Here is a 23067-nt window from a genome sequence, read left to right on the forward strand (position 1 = left end):
CCTGGGAGGGAGCCACTATTTCATTATAGGAGTTCAGGAAAGTCCCTAAAATAACGGGTGAACTGAGCACAGAGAGACTTTGGAATTTGCATCCTAATTAGTTTGTTTTCACAGTCCTGGGCTGGGATGAGCGTGGGAAGAGTAAATGGAACAGTAACTGAATGGGGTGGGGATGCACTCACTATAGGAGGAGGGAAACTCGCTGGATTTGGCCGGTGGAGGGGACAGCAAAATTACTTCTCCCAGGGCACAGAGCTGGGACAAGTGAGTGGATGAGCAGTGTTGGGACCTTAGGGAGACCTGACCTGGTTGCAGCCCCCCTGCCTGACTTGTCCTTTGCAGTTTATCGGTTTAGCTTCCACCGCTTTGGGGGCTACCTCTTTTGTGGTCGTCCACTATTTTCTACCCATAGTTTCTTCTTAAAGTCTTCCCTAGGGCTTGCAACTGCTTGGCCCCTCTGTTAGATAGGGTTTTGCAGGAAGGCAGGCTACTCTATGTCCTCCAAAAACAAAGTGTTTAATACAGAGGGTTATACCACTGCTGAAAAGGCTGGGGGTGAAGGTCAGGAAGCCACCCCCAACTGCTTCCTGCAACACCTCAGTGGTAGGTCCCCAAAGCTGGCCTGGAAGCCACTAGGGATCTCAAGAATGTCTGATGTGACATAGATAAATCATTCTCAAAAAACTTAGCTGGCCCAGCCGGTGTGGTTCAGTGGTTGAGCATCCTACCCAGGAACCAAGAAGTTGCCAGTGTGATTCCCATCGGGGCACATACCCGGGTTGTGGGCTCAGTCCCCAGTAGGAGGCAGCCGATCAATGTTTCTCTCTCATAGATGTTTCCATCTTTCCCTTTCCCTTCCTCTCTCTCTAAAATTAATAAAAACATAAGAAAAAAAAGGTTAGCTGAAGCTGTCTCTACCTTACACAACTATCTCTAACATCCTGCATTGGGGGAGAAGTAACCTCTTCTTTTTGACCTTCAAGATTTCACCTGAGCACCCCTTATCTTCCCACAGGGAAGGGGATCCTGGGAAATGTAGTCCGAGCTTCTTCTTGACAACAAGGATGGAGACCTCAGAAGGAGGGAACTGAGATGCCAAGCTGACAACAGACAGTCCAGGGTAGCCACCAGCCTCCTCCGAACAGATATGACTGGCCACCTGTCCCTTCACTTAAGTTCTGACAGCCCCCTCTGTGCCTTACCCAAGTGGGTTTGCAGCTTAAGTCATGAATCTTCCAGGGCACCTCAAGGTGAGGGTGGAGTAGCTTCTCCTGCTGTTCCACATGGCCGTGGCTGGGCTGGTACCCACCGTCGCAGCACCTCCCCCACACCCACGCCTTTGTTCTGATACTGATACTAGACAGTTCTCTTAGTTCAAGGAAGACCTAAGTGCATTGAGGCCAAATCTTTCATTTGTGTGTCAGACAGCAGCAGTAGCAGTCACAAGTCCATGTGTTTGTGATGCAGGGAATGAAGGAAAGACAAGCTGGAAACTCCTTCCTGCGAGGGAAGTGAAAGAGAAAGGTTCCCTCCCTCACTTAGGCTCCTGTGGTGTTAGAGCCTCAGGGTAGTGAGTGCCTATTATATTCCAGGCATCAAAATTGAAAGAGCATTCCAGTTATCCTTTGTTGCGTGACGACTCCAAAACTTGCGACTTAAACAACAGTCATTTATTTTACTCTCAGATCTGCAATTGGGCCGGGCTTGGCAGAAGCAGCTTTTCTGTGCTCCATGAGGCATCAGCTGAAGCATCACTTCTAGGGGCCTGGCGGACCCCCTTTCAAGAGGGCTGTCAGCCAAGAGCTCAGCCAGGCTGCGGGCCATGGGCCCTGGTTCCCCTCCATGTGGCTCTCTCCACGGGCTTCTCCGAGGCTCCACTGCCTCAGGCCCCCTCATGCCATGGTGGCTGGGTTCCAGCAGAACCAGGCAGACGTGCGTTGGTAGGACCTGGACTGAGAGGCGTCCTGTACCCCATTGGCAGAGGCAGGAGCAACAGGAAGGCACGTAGATTCCACCTCTTGCTGGGGAGTGCAAGGTCCTGAAGACATGGGATGAAAGCTGTGGTCGGGGTCATGTCTGGGTAACGCAAGCTGCCACAATGTGCTCGGGGTCTTTGAGGAGCTTGTGATTAGCAATGAGGACAGACCTAAGACAAGTGATTGGAACACAGTCTGAAGAGTTTCTATAAAAGCATTAAGGCCACTTCACCTTCACCCCAGAGGTTTCTGGAAGGTTAGAGGAAGTGACCTGAGTCTCGAAGGATGACTAGGTGTTTACCAAGCAGGAAAGGAGGAAGGCAGGGCTAGCATTTGAGACTGGAAACAGCAGGAGCAAAGGGGCAGTAACTTCCAGCGGAGGCATCACGCACGGCTCCTCCGTGTGTGTCAGCTTCTCCAGCTGGAGTGGCAATTCCATGGGGACCACACAGGCTCCCCCACGGAGCCCAGCATAGTGCCTGGCTCATCCTTTCATCTTGACTTTCACATTGCTGGTGCTCACTCATCAGTTTCCCATGAATATAATTTATAACGGCGATAATTGTTGTAGCCTTAATGATTGTGTTGATGCTGGTCAGATATGCACCTTTTGGTCATTCTTGTCAAAGTGATCTAACCTGATATCATTTAGCTTCTTTGCAACCAAATCTATCCCATAGTACATCTGTTTAAATAAAGTTATCACGTCGCTGGATTTCTTTCAGGCCAAGGGTTTTACTAAATGAGCTACACCAGCTATTACCTGCAAAGTTAACCAAGATCATGATGGTCTTCAAGCAGATAGTGTTTATCGCTCACTAGGGTTTTTGTTTTCACCTCCATTCTCCATGCTGACTTTTTCTACATATGTTGAAATGAAAAAGAGCTTTATGGAAGGCTGGGAGGAGAGTAGGCAGAAGAATGAAGCTGTACTGCACACACTTTTCCTCGACCTTAGCAGTCCGGTGGGTGGGGAAAATGACATGCAGTGAGACCTCACGTCCATTAGTGTTTCAGAAACGCATTAGGTCTCCTCTTGGGGCCTCTCCTCCTCCACAGTCTGTAGGTTCTTTGGTTTAGTCAGGATGTTATTTGGGATTGCACAGCAGTAAATCACTTTGACATTCACTTGAGGCTGCCTTGATTCTGTTTCTCAGACTCTAATAAATACTCTTGGGTCTTCTGAAATCCAGTCCTTCATTTGGTGACTCATGGATACATGAAGGTAGAGGCATCTAATGTTGCTCCCAGTTGCTGGAAGGGGTCCCCCACCCTGCCCTTCTCTGCACAGACTCCAGTAGAATGGAAAACTACTAGTCTTGATTCTCTTGGTCCCACCGTGTTTTATTTGGTTGGCAAAGCAAAGACAAGTATTCAGCAAGTAAGTCCTGAATTTTAGTTGTGATTTGCCTGTTTCTTTCTCTTACTCTCTACTTAGCAAAGCTGTACCTTCATCTTCCTTTAAAATGAAGTCTCTTTAGGGAAGGAGAGATCTAAACAAACCCTTAAATACTTGAAGCTAATACTTGGACCTGAAACTTGCTTTGAGTGTGTTTAAATAGTCCAAGATGTCACTGGAAAGTACATTGAACATGATGATGAACCTGCTGATTAATTGTCCCAGCCCCTTCTTTGGCTGTCATTTTCTTTCCCTCATTACTTCGCTCCAATTTCATGGTCCAGCATTGTGACCACTCATTTACAAGCATCTGAATGCTCTCATTCCTTTATTTCTTTGACTTTTCTGCATGGAAAAGCCTTGACCTTGATTAACCCCCACCTTCTTTTTGCCGGCGCCTGAGTGGCTGAACGTTGCTGGTTCACTTTAAATCATGACCAGTGTCTCAGGTGAGCACCCAAGGGTGCCCAGTGAGCCTCCGAGGCTTATAGTGCCGCCTGACCTTATCAGTGAACTAACTTCTTTCGTCCCTCCCACCTTCCCTTCTTTCCTTTCTTTGCTTCCTTCTTTCATTCATTCATTCATTTAAAAATTTTCAATCATTCGATAAATATATAGGGCCTGGCATAATTATAGGCACTTGGAACATATTGGTGAACCCACTAAAGAGCCCTTATCCGGTGGCACTCACACTCCAGTGGGGGAAGCAGTGAACAATAAGTGTGGTAAATAAAGAAACAGCGTAATATGTTAGAAGGGAATCAGTGCTATGAGAAAGGTAGTAGAACAGGTCTAAGAGTGCTAGGGGCGAAGGGATCGTAATTTTAAATAGGGTGTTGGATAAGGGGTTCACTGAAGGAGACATCTGACCAAAGAGTGAATACGCCAGGGAGCTGCCAACTGTTATTTCACACGTTTTTCTTGCCCCTGACCCTCTGCTCTCTGTCTGTGCCACCCCGTCCCCATGCACACACCAGCTTTCCTGACAGCCCTGCCTGCACTCTGACAGAGATGGAAGCAATGAGGCAGGATCTTCTGCGACTGTCCCCCACTCTCTGCCCCCCCTCTGTGGCTATGAGTGGAGCGCCCGCTGCCATCCCGGGAGCCCTCCCGTTTCGCCTTCTCAAGGACTTTGCTCCTCTAATTGTCTCCTCTCTCTCCCACATCATCACATTTTCCTCTCTGCCCAGCCATTGCAAACATGCTTCTGTGACTCACATCCTAACGAGCAATAGCCCTGGACCCCTAGTCTCCTCTGACGGCTTCACAGAAAAGCCTTGAGAGCTTTGTCTAGCATCACTGTCTCCGTGTCCTTGCCTGCCAGACTTTTCGAATTGCTCAGTCCGGGCTTTCTCCTTCATCATTCCATAGAAACTGCTTTTATGAAGGTCGGCTCCGAACAAACCCAGCGGTCATGCCATCCCTGTTACCTCATTGGCCTTGTCAGCGGCATCTGTGCAGAGTGGCTTGTTCCTTCCTTGAAAAACATTCCTTTCTTGACTCAGGAGGTAGGGCCTGCTCTTCTGGAACTTTCCCTTCTCCGCTGGCCCCCTTTTAATGTCCTTTGCTCCCCCTCATCTTGCATTTGCTCTGCAAATGTGAGACCTCCTAAGACTTGGTCCTGGGTCCCCTTTCCTTCTATATCTCTGTCCCCCTGTGATCTCCTGAAGTTCCATGCAGGTCTTTATTATTTTTTAATTGAATTGGTTGGGGTGAGTTTGGTTGGCAAAACCATACAGGCTCATGTGTACAACTCAGTAAAACGTTGTCTGCACACTGCACTATTCTCCATGTCACTCAGAGGCTTAAGGTAACAGGGATAGTTCTTGATCTCAGGATAGGAGGGGGAAAGGGAAGGGGACTGTTTTTGTAGTTACCAGGGACCCAGCATTAGAGCAACTTCATCCGGACACCTGCCTCTGTGGCATGGATGAATCTTCAAGGCTTCCGCTCACAACTCAATGGCCAGAGCTCATCCTATGGCTCCAGCCCACTACAGCGGGCCAGGAAGGTCAGACCTCCATGTGTCCCAAAGGGGAGGAGTACCAGACACCAGAGACGCATAATGACACCTAAAAAACATAGTTTCAAATGCATTATCTAATATAATGTATATTAATTTGTGTGATATATATGTGTAATAATATATCACTATATAATATTATATAATAATAAATGTTACATATATATATTGTATGTGTATATATATATACCTACACACATATATATGTGCAAGGCTTAGCCTTGCAAAGTAAGCAAAGGATTTATATCATCTTTATACCAATGGGGAACTGATATGAGTTGAGGTATAATCTGTCAGCTACATTCTTCTGTTATTAAAATCATATGAGCCCTGTTTCTTGACAGCTTTTTAATAATGTTTAGGTAAAAAGAACTTTGTAAGCTATATGGCTACATACACCATTCTGCATTCTCTAATTTTGTTCAGCATTCCACCAGGAGATAAATAGAATGGGCCTGGGAGGGATGTCGTGATCTTCATAGCCTCCAAGAGCACTAGAAAGTATTTCCCAAATTAAATTACTCCCCTGGCAGGAGGCGCCCTGCTCATGGGTCCTTTCCAGGTCTGTTCATCATTGCGCCTCACGAAGGACAGAATGCTCACGGGTTATTGATTGGGTCATACCTGTGTATAGTTATCAGTGGGTTGATTAACTGTGATAATATAAAGCATAACTGTGATGATATAGTTGTCCCTAAGTTCAACTTATCTAATATGCTGCCTTGAAGGAATAAAGGAATGTTAAGATGATCTGTAACAAGTGAAAGAACTTTGGAGCTGTGTGGGTCGGAGCTGACGTTGCTTACTCCTAAGGAGAGATTTATTGCTACATAGAGGGAGCATCCAGAAAGGGAGCATTTTCTCTCTGTGCTTTTAGAGGAAATTAGACCAACTTCTGATTATAATCATCACATCATTTGTAGTTAGTATAACAGTTGCTCTTTGAAATGTAAGTTCCCTGAGATCCAAGACCATGTTCTTAGCCTTCTCTGTATTTCTAGGGGCCAACATAGTACCTAGGATGTAGTTGAGATTTTCTCGAGGCATTTTTTTAATGACTTTATGAGTAGCCTTGTTGTGAGGAAGACACTTGCTTTTACACAGTAAATCTGTGATCCTGAGCAGGTGATGGAGGAAGGGTACTCCACATCAGGATGCATTAATTAGCATTACTTATCTGATATAATTTCTCTTCCTGCTGACCTTGTAGACAAATGGGTCCATATGACTACTTCTGTTCAGTGGGCTCAGTGCAGAACTGGCATGTGTCCTGCCAAGACCCTCTGAGCTCTGCCTTCCCTCTAGCACAGTGACCCATCAGCGTGAGTCACTACAGTGAGCTGACCTGCAGTGGACATGTAGCAAAATGAGAAATAAACCTTTATCCTATCACCAGCCAGTAGAAATCATGTAATTTTAGATTTTCTAGTAGTCACCTATAAAAAGTAAAAAACAGATACAATTAATTTTAATGTTTCATTTAATTCAGTAGATCTAAATTATTATCAGTTAAACATGTAATCAATATAGAAGTTAAGGATATATTTTACATTTTTTCAGACATTCTAAGTCTTCAAAATCTTGTGTATATTTTCCACAGACAGCACATCTCAATTTGGACTCAGTATATTTCAAGTACTTAATAGTCACATGTAGTTAGCAACTACCGTATTGACAGTACAGGTCTAGTTAAGTCACTGATATTTGGAGTTATTTGTTGCTACAGCCTAACTTAGCCCATCCTGACTGATAGACCAAACACTGATTTTCTTCAGCTATCCTGATGCAGTAGTTTTCCTAGGCTCGATGTAGGGATTGCCAGGGTCGATGCAGAGTCATCAAGAGCACGTTGTATCACTGTTCACTTAACAAAATATTTGAAACTTTGTGCTTAGCAACTCAGCACTAGACCTCCCCTGTCTGTGGCCTAGAGGAGTGTTTACTTGAGCTTCTCATAAATTTAAACCATACTGGAACCTTCGTAGTGGCTAGAAGATGGAATTTTTCTGTCTAATAATAATGTTTTAACAAGCCAGTCAGTAATGTGAGAAACATACTCATAGTCTAGATCTCACGATGTTCAGAAAGTAATCTAAGAAACACTCCTGGACTTGAGCGAGTGGACGGATGGTTGTGTCACTTCCCAAATTTGGGGCCACTGAGGAGCAGTTTGCCAGAGAAACAGATTCCTTTTCGACACGCTGAGTCTGATACGCCAGTGAGACAGCTGAGGGCAGGTATCGTGTAGCCCATCTGGAACTTGGAAGAGAGGTCTGGGCCAAAGATACGAACCTGGAAGACATCAGAAGACAGGTGATAGGCCTGAAGTCATTGGGAAGGGATGAGATCACCCATGGAGAACAGGTAGATGAGACTAGGACCTGAGTGCAGTCCTTAGTGAACCCCCATTTAAAGATGTGCTGTGAGGTGGTGAGTGGCCATTTCACACACCTATTTCCTGTCACTAATGCTAATGTCATCTTTAGGGAATGAACACTGATCATTTAGGAACATACAGTGCCTCCCAGGCTTCTCTTGACCAGGTGCGGTCAGTGTTTGTGAGTGTGTGTGTATGTGTTGTGGAGAGAGAATTGCATCACAATCGGCTGGAGAGCTTCTTTGAACTACACTCACAAATCCTGGTTTGTCCCTAAGGAAATAAAGAGTTTAAAAATGCAAAAGTTATTTTAGAGACATATGCCCTCATTTTTCAGAGAAACTGAAGTGCAAAAAAGTGCAAGTCATTTACCCAGTGACACACAGCTGGTTGGGCGGCAGCCCTGTGGAGAGGAGTTGAAATTCTTAGCGATTACTTCAGGCCCCTTCACCCTCCAGAAATGTACATTTCTCAGTCAGTTTCAGAGACTGGATTCCAGACCCATCAGGAAGTTCTAGCATCATCTATGGGTTAGCAGAATATCCACGGAGCATTCAGTGACGATGGGAGAAAGAAGGAAAGTCTGACTTATTGAACCACCTATTGTGCGATTATGGCAGCTTTAGAACAACCCTGCAAGGTGGGCATTTGTTATCCTCACTTCACAAATGAGGCAACTCCCTGGCCGGTGCAGCTCAGTGGTTGAGCATCGACCCATGAGCCAAGAAAGAGGTCGCTGCTTTGATTCCCGGTTAGGGCACATGCCCGCGTTGCGGCTCCATCCCCAGTAAGGGGCTTGCAGGAGGCAGCCGAGTGATGATGTTTCTGTCTCTCTCTCCCTCTCCCTTCCTCTCTCTCTAAAAATCAATGAAAACGTTTTTTTTAAAAAATGCAGAAACTGAGGCTCATGAATTAAATAGCGCCCCCAGAGACACACAAGTAGTGAGTGGCAGAACCAGACTTCAAGGTGATTTTTATCACTGGCCTTACATTCATTTTAGGATGCAGCGGAAACTGTGTGCACTGTACCCTGGATTCTGATAGGTAACCAAGCATTTATCCAAAAATCAAAATGACAGTGGAGCTGAGCTCGCGTTGGCCTCAGCTTCCCGTTGCCGAGCAGCCGTTCAGGAGCCCAGCTGCCTTGGGGAGGATCCGGGCCCCCTCCTCACTCACAGTGTGACCTTAGCCAAGGCACCCCGACTCCTGCTTTAGTTCCTCCTGCAGTAAGTCAGGGTAACGATGCCTGCCTCCCAGGCTGGCCTGAGATTAGTGGATTTAATTTGTACAGAAGCCCCCAAACATTACTCTACTTTTTTTCTCCCAGAAGCTCATCTGACTTCCCAGTTGGAAATTAATAACTCCTTTTTGCCCCAGCCTTTTAGAGGTTTGCTTTGTTTTATTAGCGGCATGGTTGTGGGAAAGTGCTATCCAGGTAGTTGCCTAAAGGGATACAGAACAGAAGCAAGTGGCCAACCTGGTTTGACCCTTCATGCTCGATTAGTGGAACCTGCGGGCACATAGGTGCCTCGGGCGCTTTGCCTTTGACTGTTCCCGTGGCCTGCAGTGCTCTCTTCTGAGATAATGAAACAGCCTTTGCCTGCACTGTCTTCAAGTTTCAGCTCAAATGGCACTTTATCAAAAGGCCTGTCCACACCACTCTATCTAACATAGCATCTCCTTCGCACCATTCCTTTCTATTTCATTACTCTCCTTTATTCTTTTAAGCACAGAGAGGCGTGTTGATTGAGGGTCTGTGACCCCAACAGACCCTGAACTCCATGAGGGTTGGGATGTGGTCTGTAGAATGTTGATGAATAGATGAATGTCCTTAGAGGAACGTGTAGTCAGTAGACGCTGGGCACTGTGGAGGGACAGGAGGCAGGATTTGGGGACTTGACTCTCAGGATTTCTTCTGGTTTAGCCTTGTAGTCAAAGACTGGAAAAGCCTTCCCAGATACTGGTTTCTTATTTCTTCCCAGGTTGTAACTGGGATGAGTGCTGTGTACTTCCACCGCCACCAGTATGCTGTGGCCCTTCTTGGAGACAATAACCAACATGTTTTTAGATGTACTGTGTGCATCTTACCTGTGTTATGTCTTTTACTACAATTCAGTAAATAGATACAACTATCATTTCCCATTTTACAGTTGAACAAACTGAGGCATAGAGAGGCTTGTCCAAGTCACAGAGTCAGTAAGAGGCAGACATATGAACATGAGCATAAATGTGTGCAATCCAGCCTGAGAATCTGCATTTCCAACTAACCTTTGTGACTCAGCTCCCTGTGTGGCTCTGGACCCATACTTTCTCCCAGTGACCTCGTTCAGTCCCATGGACTTTAATATTGTCTGTATCCCGGCCACACTTACCCGGCTCCCCTGAGCTCCAGACTCATTTCTCTTATCCACCCACAAGACATCTCCTCATGGGTGTCTTGAAGTTAACACTTCCAAAACTGAATTTATGATCTGTCTCCATGACCCCACTCCCAAACCCGTTTGTCCCTCCGAGTCCCCTTCTCAGCAGTGGGGTCAGGGGTGCTGATGTATAGAAATGGGAGATGGATTACTTGGATTAGATAACAGCATGCTATTTTTTCTTTTTCTAACTATTGCCTTATCTAAATTTCCCTTACTAAATTTTGGCGAACCAAGGCAAGGACCTTGATTTACGTGCCTTGGTGTTCCTGACATCAAGTACGTAGAAGGTGTTCGGTGTGTTCTTTCTGAATGAAGGGGGGAAACGGAATGTTTTCTGTGGATTGCATTTGTTTCCACTCCAGGTAGGTTCGGTGCTACCGCTTAATCGCTCCAGTTATTCTTCTAAGGATAGTTTCTAAACTTCTCTCGATGGTCATTTTTTTCTCCCCAGGGTTCTAACCTAAGGGATTTTTATTGCAGTATGTTAATGAAACGGCTCCAGGTTTCAAACAAGTCATTCTCATTTCTCTTCACTTTGGCACTTTCGTACTTGGTTTAATGTGGAAGCGAATACTTAATAATGAAGATAAACCTATTTAGAGACAGTAGTGTAATCACTCAGCAGTAGAGAAAAGAATGATATATAAGTCATTTAATTAGCGATCATCTGTTTCACATTTATTTTTTCTGGGCTGAAGTTCAGCTGCTCCTTGAAAAACTGAATACAAATAATAAGCTCCATATACACACACAGACACAGGTACGTGCGTGTGCACACATGCACACGGGACCTACGAATTGACATACGTCGTTATTCAAGGGCATTCCATTAACATTTCTCTCAAGAGTATCAAAATAACTTTTAATAGTCTTGAATCGCATCTCAGTTCATTAGTAGCTTAATATTCCTTTTCGTTTTTCTTTGTTTCCTAAAGTGTGAAATTCTTTTCAGATTAGTTTGTATAAGCTGATAAAGGGGTATTTCAAGGGTTTTTCATCTTCCTTGCAGGTATGAAGCCATGGATTAATCTGAACCTCAGAGTTTATTAGATAAAATTGACAAGGGGTGGGGGGATGCGGGGTGGAGGGACTCAATGGGGGTGGGTGGGGAAAGGGGACATCTGTAATTCTTTCAACAGTAAAGATCAATTTTAAAAATTGACAAGGGAGCCAGGGGTGTGGGTGTGGACTCAGCTCTGTCTGGATAAATGCTCCGTTTGCTTATGGGTTCCTGGACCTGTTTTCTCCCTGCTCCTTTGAGAAACGGAAGGGACGGCCTCTCTCTCAAGGTCTGTGTGGTAATAAAATGAGATAACGTGGGGAAGTGTTTCCAAAATTCAAAGCACTAAAAAAATTAAGTGGTGCTCTTAGAATTATTATAATTAAAGTAACAAGAAACATAAGTGTTTTTTTTTTATCATGTTGAGTGAATCAAAACAGCTGTGCTTTTTAGCAGAAAATGGTTGAGACCCCACCTTAGAATCTTAGTTGATTCAGTGGGTTTAGATCATGAACTTGGCTTTCCCACACACAGAAAGGTGGCGTTTAAAAGGTGGCCTAAGTAGAGGATACTGATGTATTCTTGCCAGGGTCTCATACATTCATGGGGATCTAGGAAATGATTATTCTTCCACTGGATTTTTTATTTTCTGAACAACAAACAACACAGCAGTTCCCTGGAGAGAGCCTGTTGTAGGAGTAGAGTCTGCTCTAAATCCAGTCGGGCTGATTCTGTGACTCAGTCAGATTCTGTGAGTCACTCGCATGCCCGTGTTGTGCTCTCACTGTGCGTCTTTACCGTCTCTCCTAGATGAGGGCAGAGACAGTGCTGGGCGTAGGTAGGCTCTCGGGGGAAAGCTGGGGGTTTAAAGAATTCCATGATCACAATGAAAATTTCCAAACGAAGAAGCCACAAAATAGCCCTAGACTCTGAAGTCTATCTTTGATATACACAAAAAAACCCATTTTTAGGAAATAGAGACTTTTTTCTTAGGATAAAACCTCGTTCAGCCTGAATGACAAGAAAGTTTGATTTTTTCAGAGCAATTGGGGGGCACCCCCCACCACTGTGAGGGGAAACTCAGCATCACCAGAGTCCTGAGAACATTGTGGTTGACCCCAGTTTGATTTTTATAATACCTTGAGGAGTTTTTAAATGCAGTATTTATAAGCCCAGCAAAAAGACTCTAAATGAAAATACCAGAAATGAGTTATAAGTGAACATCACCTACAGTTGAAGAAACAATTTTCCGTAGCACAGATTTATCCCCTCTGGTGCCTAAAGTTGAGCTTCTGTTTTTGTCAGGTGTGTGAAAATGTTGGGTTTTTCTAAATACTATTATAAGGAGAGTTCAGCCACAAAGACTGACATATCTTTCAACATTCTTGAACCATCTAAGTTTAAAGGACACGCAGTTCAGAACGACCCTGTGTGAGAAAGAGGTCGGAAAGCCACTGGCCGCTTTGCTAACTTACACGGGCTCGGCTCACTGTTTTCTCACCTTTATTCTACCTCCTTCCACAACCCACGCTCCCCCTGGGAAAAGGCTCCCTTTGGCCAGGCTCATAGGCCAGAATCTGTCGGGCGGTTATCAGGGTGGGACGCCCCAGTTTATTTCCCCGTCTAAATGACGTGTTGATAAAATGCCCCACAGGAGGCAAAGGCTTGGGTCCTTCAAAAACGCCTTGCCTGATACTGACCCAGGTTTCAGTCACGCTTCCCTTAGGTCCCCCCACCTGCACCTCCACCACCAACTTTCTTTGGCCTGGATGATTGAGAGCATCTCTCCCTCCCTCTGCTCTCCCTGGAATTCTCCCTCATATAATCGGTTCTCCACGAAGCAACCAGAGTGATCTTTGAAAACCTAAATCCAAATGACTTCCTGGCGTTCCCAGATTAAATTCCAGCCGTCTCGTGGTGGCCTGTGAGGGACCCCATGCTCTGGCCCCTGCTCACTTTTCAGCCTCTTTCTTAGGCCAATTTCACGATTCCCACCCTCCGGCCGCTCTACCCTCCTTCCTCCCCTCAGACCTAGGCCACACCAAACCAGGCCCCAGGTTAGGGCCTTTGCATCTGGAACGCTCATTCCCTGCTCTTTCCCTGGGTGCTGCTTCCTTCATGTCTCAGCTCTCACGTCCCCGCCTCAGGGAGGCCTTACCTTGACCTCTAGTGTGTGCTCCCCACCCCACAACACTCATCACTATCTCAATGTATCCCTCCCTTTTTAACTTGTTGCCTCTCTTTCTAAAAACAGGTTTTTTGCAGAATGTGTAAATGTCATTCGTATCTCTTCTGTTCCCAGCTGGGTGTCCAGTGCCTGGCAGACAGGGGTCTGTTTGTTAACTGACTGTATGTACCTGCAGTGGTCCAACCTATTATTGAAGAATGCCCCAACCTTGAACTCCATACAGGGTCATGCGTTCTAAGTTCCAACTCAGTTTCAACCCCAGGAGACTTGGATAAGCGTTTTAATTGAGTTTCTTTTTTCTGTTTCAGTCCTCTCTAATAAACAGTGACATTATCTTTGTGAAGTTGCATGCCCCATGGGAAGTGCTTGGAAGATACGCAGAACAAATGAATGTAAGAATGCCTTTCAGGTAGGTGTCAGTGTGTTTTCCCCCCTCTCTCTCTGCTGCTTCACTGTAAACCTAATGGACTCCGCTCTCGGAACAAATAAAACTGAAATGCAGACTGGAATGCTGCTAGAGAAGAAAATCCTTGAAATGTTTAGGAAGTGCAGTAGGTCTTCATGGCCAGTAATGATTTCATGGCTTTTTGTGAAAGTTTCTGGTTAATTCATTCCTTAGCAGTTAGATGATTCAAGTGTCTGTAAAAAAGAATTTTCCAAGTGGCATTTTCATTTCCCAAGTGCCATTTTTGGGAGCCCTTCTTCTGCTGCGTTGCTGAGCCAGACTCTAGGCATCCACAGTGCCCGGTGATATTTGTGGTCCTTATTGTTGGCAACCTTCCAGAAAAACATTAAAATCTGCCTCTATAGAAACAAGTTCAAGAAATTTCATGAGAATGTGCTCTATTTTTAAAAATAACCAATATTTAAAATTTTAAAAGTCAGCTTATTAGTACAAACAAGCATTTGTATTTATTCTTAGAGCAATAGAAAATACTTTGTGTGGGTTGCTTATTTAAAAGGATTAATTTACCTTAATTTCAAAGCGAACATTCTTAGTTTCCCTATAGGTTAAGGAAAAGTGAAATGCCAGGATATGTGGGAAGTCTGTAATGGAATCTTCTAAAGGAGGTGGAGGGTTTTAGTTTTAGTACCAAGGACAGTTCCAAAGGGACTAAAGCACTAAATATGTTTGGTTTGCAATTTGCCAAGACCAAGTCAGACATTGGGAACTTGGCAAACTGGTGCACATTCTAAAATATACGTCTTAATGAGCTGTAGAAAGTAATAGAGACAAAGAATCAGCTACATTCATAGAGACAGAGAGGAGCTAGGGACACATTTAGAGAAGGGCAATTTCCATTCAGAGTCCTGTAATATATCTCCCTGGTGTATATTACATTCTTTGTTTGTTGGCCTTTATGTTCTAATAGTAAGTCCAAATAGAAGCTGGGACTTCTAGCATTTATTTTTCTTTGAGGTAGAATTCTCCAAAGAATTGAGATAAACATAGTTCTAATCTTTGGATGTATTTTTTTTAATGTATCTTTATTGTTGAAAGTATTACAGATGTGTCCCCAACCCCCCCCATTTGGATGTATTTTTGTATTTAAAATGTTGCGAAGGAAATCTAAGCATTCAAGGATTTAAAAAATATATATTGTCACTAAGAGAGAGAAGGATTCTCAATTTAGTTTCCATTGAAAATTGTTACACTCGAATTATAATTCATTAAAGCCAGTTATCAATGCTGTAGCTAATATGGGTTGATACTATATCACACATGAGGGACACTGCAAAATAGGCTTAGGTAGGCTCCTATATCAGACCAACATCTTCTAGCCAACAAAGCCAAAAGTCTACCTTTTGGTCCAAGCAAGTTGGTGAAACTTAGTGAAACTGATACCCCCTCCCAACGGAACACACGTCTAGAGCCAAGACCCCAAGCAGACTGTGAAAACTTGAGCACTGTTAACATAGAGCAAGTTCCTTTAGTACCTGGAAGGATTTCCTACGTGAAGGACTGGCCATGTCATAAATAACACTTCTGCGTGCTCATTCCCCAGCAGAAAAGTGCTGCCTGTGAGCGGCGTTAGTACTTTTCTGCTGTAGCAGTAAGAAAATGTGATCTAAGCAATAAAATGAAAACCATAAATAATGAATAATAATCTCCTTTTTAAGTGTAGGAATTCCTACACTACAACAGTTTTAGGAGAAAATACTGTTAATGATTGGACACTAATAGGCCTTGTTAATATTGATGGGATTTTACCTGAGCATAGCTTCACTTGGTGCAACTTGATGTGTTTAGAGTTTGTGCGGCCATCTCATGCAACATTTCAGACAAATAACTCTAGCCTAGGGAGGTATGTGCATTTCCAAACGAGGAACTACCCTGCCGCATCATTTCAACAGAATGTACAAACACCCATTGGCCTGAATGTAAATGCCCCCAATAATCTTAATCTGATTTACTATTTTCTGCAGACTGCAAGTCTGCATCCCTGGTTTAGTCTCCTTGGATTTCTATTCCTACAGTGCTTAAAGGGAAGTTGAAGAATAGGTTTCTGGTGGGAAATTGCCAATAAAACCTGCTTCTTAAATACCTGTATTCCATGAATATGGAGTTTTTTAAATAGACTATTTTAGGGCATTTTTAGGTCTACAGAAAATTGAGTAGATAGTACAGAGTATTCCCATATACCCAGCCCCTCTCACCCCACGCAGTTTCCTATTAATATATTGCATTAGTATGGTATATTTCTTATGATTGATGCACCAGTATTAATACATCATTATTAACTAAAGTCCATAGAATTACTTTAGGGTTCACTCTTTTTGTTGCACAGTTTTGTGGGTTTTGACAAACGCATATTTCAAATACATATTCTGGGCTCCATCTGTTCATCCCTTCCCCCCATTACCCACCCCAACCGCAAACCCAAGCAACCACTTACATTTTTATTGTCTCTATAGTTTTGCCAGTTAACAACATGGATATGTTTTTAACTTTTCACAGATATTAAATATAATTTTAGGGATATAAGCTTTCCATTTTTCAAAAGTGAGATAGCTCAGTAACAGTTCAGAAAACCTATAAGCCACCCCTGGTCCGTGGCTACTCCATTGGCCGAAGCCCAGAATATGGAAAAAGAGATTGCGTTTTAATAAAGCAGCCAGCACATGCACTCTTTATTTCAACTACACCCAGAATTTTCATTGCTGATATTTAAACAATGCAGATACACAGAAGTATGACATGTCCTTACTAAGTACAATTTTTACAGGTATTTTCCCGATGCCTTAGTTTATATCTGTAATTCACTATAAGCAGGGCACTTGTTAGGCAGTATTTCCAGCTGGATGTTGATGCTGACCAGTTAGTGTTCTTCTTGTACTGGTTGTAAAATACTTATCTTTTTCTATTGCCCCTGCTTGTATCACATGAGAGAAAGGTTCTGTAAACTTAAAGTGCTGTGTAAATATTAGCTAGTATAACAGTGTCCCGTTAAGTTACGTACATTGCCAGCAGGCTGGCAGCCCATCTCTGCGTCCCTGAGAAAAGGTGACCTCAGCTGAATCCATGCGAATGCCAGTTGCTCCACATCACCACCCTGTCCAGGGCTTTATAGACTAGTGGCAACCATAAACTATCCTGGTAATGAGGAGAGAAAGAAATATCAGCGTCTCGTAAGATTCTGTGGCTCAGAAACGCATGCCCTAGGCTCCCACTACATTCCTCACTGTTAATCTCTTTTTAGTTTTTTCTCCTTCACCTCTTACAGGCTTCTATCTTCAATCTCCTTTCCTTCCTTGCTAGTTCAAACTGTAACTGACGATGGGTTTTCTTCTCGACTGGCTTCATTTTTGCTGTTCTTCCAGGAGAAAAATCTATTACCTGCCCCGCCGGTACAAGTTCATGAGCAGGTTAGTGGCATGCTCTGTCGTGGGAGTGTTTGTCTGACCTGTCGCCTTGTGTGCTCGAACAAACGACAAGGAATCCAAGAGGCGCCTTTGTCACGCGGGAGAACTGGCTGCCCTGCATGTTCCAGCAATAGCTACTTTGGGGGGTCAGAGGCATGGATGCAATGACGTTAACTGGGGGAGGGGATCGTATTTCCCAGGGCGGGATGGAGAGAGAGGAGAGAAGAGGGCCCGTGGCCATTCCTTGGAAAATCTGCATTAAGGAGACAGGAAGAAATGGAAAGAGGGTGAAAGGAACCATTTAAGAAGTAGGAGGAGAGCTGAGGAAGGCAGTGCCACAGGCACCAGGAGCGAGTCCCTGGTCTTCAGCTACTGGTGAAGGGTAAGAGCTGAGTCAGTGTCTGGTCACCACGGTAACCGCCATGCTAGCAGCCTCCATGGAGCAGTGGTTCTCAAATTTTAGCAAGCATCGGTGTCATCAGCAGGGCTCTTTCATACTCAGATCCCTGGGCCCCTTCCCAGGGTTTCTGAGGTGAGATTCAATAATGTACATCTCCATCAAGATCCCAAGTGATGCTGATGGTGCCAGTTTAGGACGACATTTGTAGACTGATGACCACCAAGTAGAGGGTCATGGAAACCCAATTCCAGCTGGTGGAGATGGGTGAGGTCCCGAGAGAATAGAATCATTGAGGGTTCACTACTACCTTGATGAGTTTTGTGGCAGAGGAAAGCAGAAAGAGGGGACAGGATTTAGAACAGGAGCTAAAAGAAGGGAAGCAGAGGAGACGTGTCCGATCATATAGTCTCCATGTGTGCAGAGGGGAAGTTTTGAATGAATAAGAGCTTGGGAAGTCCTTGATTCTAGAACTGGAAGGACAGCTTTCTAAACACTAATCTCTGGCCTGAAAAAGTTGATGCTACTCTAAGTACATAAATCAAAACCATAGACAAATTTTGGCATTAGGAGGCACTAGAAGATTCTGGAAAAAAGACCAGCTAAAGTGGTGTGGCACTTTGATTCAGAATGGGCTCCTAGGTTGAATTGCATTGCTTGTCACGTAGAATTAAGTTTCGGATATCACTTTGGTGGTGCAACTTTGTGAAGCCCAGTATCTGGTGTAGATTTTAAAATGCACCTTGTCAAAAAATTTTGTGTATACGTGAACTCTTCCTTTCACCGCAGAACAGGTTGATTTAGATGATGAAGCGTGTCTGTCTCTGTGTAGCCAGGTCTGATGTTAAACGGAAAGGCACATGTCCAATTTGTGGTTCTGGTCATACGCCAGTAATACAACATGGATCTCCAATGGTCTCAAATTCTCATGGCATAGCAAATATGGATATTTAATTTAGCTTTTAGTTTCACACTTATAAATGATATTTCATTTCATTAATTCATAAAAGGATCCCTGAAACAGACCTATCTCCTTTAAGGATAAGAGAAGTGATATTATAAAGTTTCCGAACAGGCAGAGAAATAAAGTGTGTTTTCACAAACATCTTCATTTTGAAAAGTCACCTGACTCCCATAAATCATACTCACATAGTTCAGACATACAGTTTTGGAGTAAATGCTCTTTTCATACATGTACTTGGTCTATTAAATGTTGTTTTGACTTGTCTTTAGGCACGCTTAACAGGCATGAGAAGTTATGTATCCTATAAAGAAAGGGAATTTTATCATCTTTCTTCACCATTTTAAAAATTTTTTTGCCTTCACCCAGTAGTACAAATGTAGTCTGTAAAAGATGTGATTACAAAGTAACAAATGTGACTGTTGTGGTGGCTCATAGCTGAGGTCTCATTACTACTTTTCCCTCCATTCCCCACACATCCTGCCTGAGGCTGTCCTGTGCAACTGTTTCAGCATGATGCTGGCCCCTGCTGCATGAGACAGTCAGCACGGCTGTAACTGTATCAGATGCATATGCAGGCAAAGAGCTTGTATATTTCCATCCCCATTTTAAAAAATTAATATATGTAAATGTTCCAAAGCCTTTGGACTCTCCTGTAAGGTATTTAGGCTGTGCCCCAATTAGTAGCCTTGTGACCTAAAAAGAATCGTATCAACTTCCAAAGATCCCTCACTTATATCCAAGAGAGGCTGTAAATACAGGGGACTTGGCTCTAAGAAGAAGGAAAAGAAATCCAAGCCCACTGGTGTCTCACTGTTACCAGTCCAGGAGGCTTCAGTGACTGCGATGCAGGGCTGTGTGGGGGGTTTTCATTTTAAAAAAGGAAGAAAGAAGGAGGGGAGGGAGAAAGGAAGGAAGGAAGGGGGAGAGAGGGAGAGAGAAAGGCAGGTTGCTGGCACAGTTCAGTTCCAGGCAGTGCAGGCTCTGTTTCTTTACGGTTCGTGGGCAGAGGTCATTCTCCGCTTCTCGCTGCCGGCCCTGCTGGCCCTCATCATCTTCAAAGCCAGCAGTAGCTGGTTGAGTTATTTTCACACTTTGAATCTCTCTGACCTCCCCTTCTGCCTCATCTCCCCTGTCTCCAGCCGGAGAAAGTTCTTTGCCTTCCAGGGGCTCATGGGATTCAATCGGGTGCACCTGAGTAACCAGATGCTCTCCCTATTTTAGGCCTGTAACCTTACTTCCATCCGCAAAGCCCCCTTTGCCATGTCACATGACATATTCATAGGTTCCGAGGACTGGGGGGCACACACCTAGAGAGGTCCATTCTGCCAACCAGAAAGGAACACAAGCTGCTGACCACGCTGGCTGGTCTGTCTTCGTTGTTATGAAGAACACACAGTGTGGACCAGCGTGTGTGCTGGGACCCGGACAAGCCACGCTTGGTCTTCCTGCTTCTGCCCAGGCTGCCCCAGGGGAGGCCCGTCCACATCCCAGACCCCAGTTAGTTTCTCGGGGACTTTAATCTTAAGCTCTCTTTCGAATATCTTTCTTCCGCGATAGTGTTTAAAAACCCCTTTGCCCCTGCTTTCCGTCACTTTCCAGTCCCATCATCCTCAATAAGTATTTAAGGACACTGTCCTCTCCCTGGCGGCTTCTCCACAGCATTTCTTGCTCACCACCTTTTATGAACCTAACAGCCCTGAAGCTCATGATGATGATAATGGTGATAATGCTGATCCTGCTCAAAACCCCCTGACAAATAGGCTCAGACAGGTGAGGGATTTGTGGAAGGTCACACAGCAGATAAGCCACGGAGCCAGGACTTAGGCATCCGCATCTCAGCTCCCAGCTTCTTTCTACCACGACAGGCAACTGCTTCTTCCTTCCCTTTCACTTCGTTCTGCGTCTCCTCATTTTTAGTGAGTTAATTAATCATTTTCCTTACCCTGTTTTACTCTCCCTTCACCATCCCCACATCTCATCTAAATTGTGGGTTGCAGGCTGGCTGCTGAAAGCTGCCATTTCATTCCCATGGAGCATCGATGCCCGATTTTCCACAGCTTTGTTTGTTTTTATCCACGCTGAGCGCCGTACCCGGCTGGAGCACATTCACAGTCATTGCACACAGATCCCAGATTCTGTGAGAACGTGACTCCCTCCCAGTGCAATCCGCTGAGTGCTGCGCACTGGAGATGCGTGGGAGGTAAAAACTCGGTTATGGAAAACCTCTGAGCCAATGCCCTCTTTTTTTATTGAGGGAAAATTTTTATATAACATATTAGTTTCAGGTGCACAACATTATCATTTGACATTTGTATACATTACAAAGTGATCAGCACCATAAATCTAGTTACCACCCATCACCATACAGTGTCCCCTTTCTTGAATGAGTTTTAAGGCAATCGGATGAAATAAAGCCGAGGGCCGTGGGGAAAGCCACCAGCTTAGCCCGGGAAGCCTAATTTGTGATGCCATTTAAGGACTAAGTCATTGAACTTGGACAAGTGATACATGCTGGCGAAGCACAATTAACTTTGAATTAAAGAGATAAAAGACAACAATGTGGAGAGGCAAGCTGGCTGCTCAAATTCTTATTTTTGAAAAAAGAAAAAAGAGTAATAATAGCCAATGCTTGTTGTACACCAGTCACTGTTCTAGAGACTCTGTGTGCCTATCAGTTAATCATCACAGCCCTGTGAGCTGAGTACAGTTATCATGCCCATTTTACAGATAAGGAAGTTGAGGCACAGCAAAGTTAAATACCTTGCCCAAGGTCACACTGCTGATACTTACAGAGCCAGGATTTGCATCTGTGCATTCCAGCCCCATGTTCTCAGTCGCGGTCACACCACTTCTCTGAAGCTCATCATCTCACTATATTTTATATTGTCTTTTAAGAGATAGTGAGGGGTAGGGACCAGGAGGGTGAAAGATGGAGGAGATTGGAGCCTTTTCCCTTTGGGGGGCTTCAGGCCTTTCCAATCTACTGTTCTGACTCCACGACCCTGGGTGGAATCTTGGCTTCTATGTGCGTATAGAGTGGAGACAGGTCCTCTGGCGACAGGAGAGGCCTAGAGAAGCTGAGAGGTTCTTTCCCGTTTGAAATTCCAGGGGTTCTGCAAAAGGACAGCCACCCCCAAGCAGAGTGGTGGCCAGGTGAGGCTGGAACAATGCTGAGAATAAAAGAGGTGGTAAAAAAAAAAAAAAAAAGAAAAGGAAAAGAAAGGAGTTTGCTATTATTTTTCATTTTGGAGTCGATTGGTAATATAAAAAATAATATTTTTTTTTCATCTGGGAGTTCCACTGAAAAAGATAAACTGCCATGTGAATATTTTTAAAAATTGTAAAAAAAAAAAGTAAAACGTGCCGGGATTCCATGTGTTTTCAGTGAATAGACTTAGACGGCATTCAGATATTTTCCTCTCCAGAGGGATCTGTCCCTTCTGGACCCTTAAGTGAAGATTTCTACTATCAGCTACTTGGATGGGGCGATTCTAGAATCAAGAGTCCAAATTTGCTTTCTGCTCCTGGCTCTGTGCATCGGCTGGGGGTTTCGGGCTAAACAGTCACCCCTCCCCACCCTGGATCTCTCCTGTAAACGAGTAAAGTGAGGAGGGGACCTGTTCGCTCTGCCTCACAGAGATGCTCTTTGATGTGTGCCCTTGGGGAACATATCATCCCGTGGTATGGATGCCTGAGGGAGCACCATCATTTTGAAGTCTGCTGTGGTTTTTGCTTCTGCCAGTGGGTGCTGTGAGTGATTGAATATCTGGTTGCTTGGAAGCCAGATGTTTTCATCAGCAAAAGTCAGAGGGGATGGGAGGTAGCCAGGGGGAAACCGGGGCTTGAAAACCACTCTTCAGATACTTTTGTTCTCCTTGTCCTGACATCATGTGTGCCGTGGCCAGAATGATGCATGTGGGTAGAGATGCCCCAGCAGCATGAGAACCATGGGGTCAGTTTAAAAGGAGAGAAGTGAAAACTAAAGAACCTGCTGCCTGCTGAGAGGGTTCGGGGAAGGTGGGACAGGCAGGAAGCAAATCAAGACATGGGGCTCTCTGCACAGCCCCCCCACTGGGATGTGCTCTCAGCCTCCCTGCCCGAAGTCAACTACAGCTGGAGCTCTTCCCTAACCAAGGGAGGGTGAAGAGCTATCCCAAGCACAGAATGAGTTTCTAGAACCTGCAGAATGTATACAGTTAGGGTCTCTGCTGCTTTGCCTAAGGGACTGTCACCTTCCTTTCCAGAACCTACTAGTCTGGTTAGGAGTCCTAAGTCATGTGGTGGTGTCACGCGGGGCAGCGATCGTGTAGACGGTCACATTGAAGCCCCTGGGTGAAATAGGAAGAGCACAGGAGCTGTGGCTCACTTCTTTCCATCTGGGAAATGGGGGAACGGATTTCCTGAGTGCGGTGAGGGTGCCTGGAGTATGTGGGGTCACAGTCGTGGCTCTGTGGAG

The 23067-nt window shown here is 44.7% G+C and overlaps 1 protein-coding gene across 2 annotated transcripts in view; it reads left to right on the plus strand.

The window, feature by feature from the left end:
* Nucleotides 1-23067, plus strand: part of ANO4 (anoctamin 4) — a 227097-nt gene that overhangs the window by 122924 nt on the left and 81106 nt on the right. For both annotated transcript variants that reach the window (XM_081127861.1, XM_081127860.1), the window contains 2 exons: nt 13695-13795; nt 17209-17253. In XM_081127861.1, the coding sequence (XP_080983987.1) occupies nt 13695-13795; nt 17209-17253 (146 nt within the window). The remainder of the gene's footprint in view (nt 1-13694; nt 13796-17208; nt 17254-23067) is intronic.

Source organism: Miniopterus schreibersii (genome assembly GCF_964146895.1).
Source record: "Miniopterus schreibersii genome assembly, chromosome: 2".
Lineage (NCBI taxonomy): Eukaryota > Metazoa > Chordata > Mammalia > Chiroptera > Miniopteridae > Miniopterus > Miniopterus schreibersii.